Below are 4,388 nucleotides of genomic sequence, written 5' to 3'. Positions count from 1 at the left end.
TAATGAAACTAATAGACATATAGATAATTCCTATTTAAGATATTCTAGTATATGTTCAGAAATTTGTAAAAGAAATTTAATAACTTATAATGAAAATCAAAGAAAAGATAAATTAGAAAAATGTTCTTCCTTAACAGAAAAATATATACCAGATATATCTACAAATATTATTAATAATAGAAAAGAATGTATATGTAAAAATAATTTAAATGATAATGAAAAGGATAAAAATACATTATATAGATGTGATGATTTAATATGTAATATGAAACATTCAGAAACGGTTAATGGAACTCGTTCAGAACCTAGTAATTCCAAACGAATGTTAAATAAGTCGTTGTGTATAGGCGGATATAATAGTACAACTAATGATAACAACAATAATAATAATAATAATATGAATGGTAATCATAAAAATATTAACGATGAATATAATACAAATGATAACAACAATAATAATAATAATAATAATAACAATAATAATAATAACAACAATAATAATAATACAACATCCACATTTTTAGAGGCCAATATATCAGACAGTTATAACGAACTGAAAAATTATAAAAGCACTGTTACATATAAAACCAATGTTAAAGATATATATACCCCAAAATTAATCAACAAAAAAGAAGCCCTTGTTATTAATTCCTCAGATTTATGGGCACACCAAAATAAATATAGGAAGGAAAATAATGAGAAACAAAAAATGAAAAAAATAAAAAATATTAAAGATAATGACTTCAATGAAAAAAAAGAAGATTCTAATGATCGAGGTGTCGCATATAAATATAGTGAAAATTTTTTAAAAAAAGAAAGTGGGTCCTATTTTATGAGAACTCTAGAAGATTCTGACAAAAGGAATAAAACAAAAGTGGATGATGATCAAATGGATTCTATTTCTAATGTACATGAAAAAATGAAAGAATCAAAAAATAACGGAAGTCTAGAAAATAAAGATGACAATGAAAATAAAGTACACAAAGAACACAAAGAACACAAAGAAGACAAAGAAAATAATGATGAACGTGTGAAAAATTTTAAAAATGATGGTAAAGCAGATAGTATAAAAGGTACCAATGTGGATGAAGAAGATAAAGAAAATATTAAAAATGAATGCAATATGTTAGATACAAATAATATAAAAGAAGATACAGATGCAAATATAAATGGAAAAGAAAATCCAAATGATGAAAAAGTCCATGGTGACGTCGACGTTGATGTTGATGTTGATGAAGATGAAGGTGATGAAGAAGAACATGAACATGATGACGATGAAGATATAATTCGATTAAAAGAAACAGATGCTAGAAGATTAGGTATAAGATCACCTTGGAGAATGGTAAGATCACGATATTATGTTACATCAGCATCTCATATGATATCATTATTAAATATTTTAATACATGCTAAAAAAGCAGATAATAGTATAAGCCAAAATATTATAGATAATGATTCATTCAAGAGTGTAAGTGATGTTACTGATTTGCATTATTTATCACATCTAGTTTTTAGAGTATGGGAACGAAAACATCTAAAAAGAGATGATAGTAATAGATTCCGTATAGAAATATTATTTAGCTCAGGAGCTAAAGATGGATTTGGTCAGAATTATGAATTATTAGAAAAGGATGCAAAGGCACAACAACAAAAATATGAAAGGCATTTTAATAAATATTTTGATGATACCAAGAAGATTAATACAGACAAGAATTTAGGGACCACAACAGGGATGGTAACTGGTGCTGATACGCAAAATGGTACAGTGGTGGGTTCACAAAATGGTACAGTGGTGGGTTCACAAAATGGTACAGTGGTGGGTTCACAAAATGGTACTGTGGTGGGTTCACATAATGGTACTGTGGTGGGTTCACATAATGGTACTATCATAGATACATCAAATGTGCAGGAGAATTACAAAAATGTGAATAATCATGTGAATCAAAATAATTTAGAAGAGGGAGATACTAATAGAAAACAAGTCCAAGCGGAGGAATGCATAAATATAACTATTGGAGAAAATGAAAATGTGAAGGAGAAGAATAATTCTAATAATATGAAGGATATAAATATAAATGGTACAAAAATTTGTGATACATATGAAGAAAAGGATGAGATGCAAAATTTAGAAAATAAAGATAGATCTATTATAAATGAGACAAATAATATAAATTGTTTAAGTACTACAAATATTTCTTATGGCGTTAGAGAGGAAAAAGGAAAGTTAGTTTTAGCACAGGAAGTATCAAATAATAGCATAATGAATAAGAAAGAAATTAAAATAGTAGAGCATAATAATATTAGGAAGGATAATTATTCTAAAAGTGTTGATGAAATAATTTTAAATAATAATAAAAAAAAGAATAATATGAATTTGAATATATTAAATAAAGAAATAAAAAAGAGTAGTTTACATAGTATTTCTAACAGTTCTGTAAATCCTTTTGTTTTAGATTCTTTGAATGTTTTTAGAAGAGATACTGACGAGAAAGGACCTCATATAATAAATTATAATAAAAGAGAAACATCTTATGTGTTTGGATGTTTGAATGAAAAAAAAATGGGTTCTACTAATAATAATTTAAGTAGAGCAGGTAGTTATATGGTTAGATCAATTAGTTCAAATTTAAGAAAAAAAAGTAAACAAAAAGATATTTTAAAATTAGATTATGACAAAAAAGAAAAAGAAGATATAACAAAAGAAAATCTTTTAACATATGAAAATGAATATATTAATAATAGTTCGAATGAGATGAATAGTAAATCATATAGAAGTTATTCATGTATAAGTGATAGATCATATTATAGAAATAAAAAAGAATTTGAGATAGGAAATGAAGAACATAATAGGAAAAATAAGTTAAATGCTTTTAATCATATAATAGATAATGAGAAATTAAAAAATGAGTTCCTAAAAAAACATACATTAGAAATAAATCATATGGAAAATAATGATGATAATAAAAATAATGATATTCATAATAATAATAATAAAAATAATAGTGGTGATATTCATAATAATAATAAAAATAATAATGGTGATATTCATAATAATCATAATAATAATAATAATAATAATAGTACTGGTAGTAATAATAATAAAAATAATAATACTGGTAGTAATAATAATAGTAGTAATAATAAAAATAATAACAAGTATAATATTAATAGTAATCATAATAGTAATTATCAAGACAAAAAGAAAGTTAGTTTATTTTCACATGTATATGAACATTTCAATGAAAATAAAAAAAATGCTACTTCAAATTTAAAATTCTTCTATAAAACATATATGCCAGACTATGAAAAAATAATAGAGAATGATAAAAAAGCAGAAACGTTTGATGTACCACCTTATTGTGAATTGGCTCCTTTAATTGTATTAACAAAGAATTGTCAACTGTCAACCTTTGAAAATATTCTTACCAAACTTTTAAATAACTATTCTAAGAATACAAAAAATAAGGATAAAAATAAAATGGATAAGGTTTCAAAAAATAAAACAAAATAAATATAAAATGGTAATATTAATATAAATACATACATACATACATACATACATATATATATATATATATATATATATATATATATATATTATGTAGATGTGTTTGTAATTTTTTTTTTTTTTTCAAAATTATAAAGAAAGTACATATTTTATAGTAAATCTTTCATATTATTTAATACTTAAGAAGATGTAACATATTATAACTTTTATATTATTCAAATATAAGTCATTTCAATGTTTTATTTTATTGAAAGAATATAAATTAAATCAATGTTAGTATATGTTTATTTTAATATATGTTAATTTTAATATATGTAGGGGGAAAAAATAACAAAAAAAAATTTTAATTCCCTTCAATTTTTCTCTTATAAATTATTTATTTTATTATGTAAGGAACTGAGATATTTTTCGTTTTCTTCTGTATGAACAGCTTTAGCAATTCCTACCTGAAAAAAAAAAATATAAATAAATAAATATATATATATATATATATATAACATATAAATGTTTGTCATATAAACCCTTTGTGTGCATATTATTATTTTTATTGTTTTCTTTTTTTTAATTTTTATAATATATATTACATATGAACTGTTGTTATTATTTCCTCGTCTATAAACAGTGTAGTAATATCTCATAAATGTTGCATTTCCTAGTATGTAAGCATGTCCATATTCAGATGAAACTTCTATTTCCATAAAAGCCGGTTTACACATATCATTCTTACGAACCAAGTATTGTGCGGGTGTTAAGGTGAATGGCATTTTGTTCTACAAAAAAAAAAAAAAAATAAAAAAAATAAAAATAAAATAATAAATATATTATATATATATAAATAATTAAATGTGTTTGTATTTTTTTTTTTTTTTTTTTTTTTTTT

General features: G+C 22.9%; 2 protein-coding genes across 2 annotated transcripts in view; one reads left to right on the top strand and one right to left on the bottom strand.

Annotated features, from left to right (window-relative positions):
- Positions 1-3,511, top strand: part of PGSY75_1430300 (putative acid phosphatase) — a gene marked incomplete at both ends in the record, with an annotated part of 6,612 nt that extends 3,101 nt beyond the window's left edge. The window contains one exon of the mRNA XM_018787994.1: positions 1-3,511. This exon is cut by the window's left edge and continues 3,101 nt beyond it. Coding sequence (XP_018639366.1) covers positions 1-3,511 — 3,511 coding nt within the window.
- A 362-nt stretch (positions 3,512-3,873) lies between these two features.
- Positions 3,874-4,388, bottom strand: part of PGSY75_1430200 (plasmepsin IX) — a gene marked incomplete at both ends in the record, with an annotated part of 2,960 nt that continues 2,445 nt past the window's right edge. Inside the window, 2 exons of the mRNA XM_018787993.1 lie at positions 3,874-3,954; positions 4,093-4,278. Coding sequence (XP_018639365.1) covers positions 3,874-3,954; positions 4,093-4,278 — 267 coding nt within the window. Of the gene's footprint in view, positions 3,955-4,092 lie in introns of the transcript that reaches the window.

The sequence above is a fragment of the Plasmodium gaboni genome, chromosome 14, assembly GCF_001602025.1.
Source record: "Plasmodium gaboni strain SY75 chromosome 14, whole genome shotgun sequence".
NCBI classification, from domain to species: domain Eukaryota; phylum Apicomplexa; class Aconoidasida; order Haemosporida; family Plasmodiidae; genus Plasmodium; species Plasmodium gaboni.
This window is presented reverse-complemented; position numbering and strand designations above follow the sequence as displayed.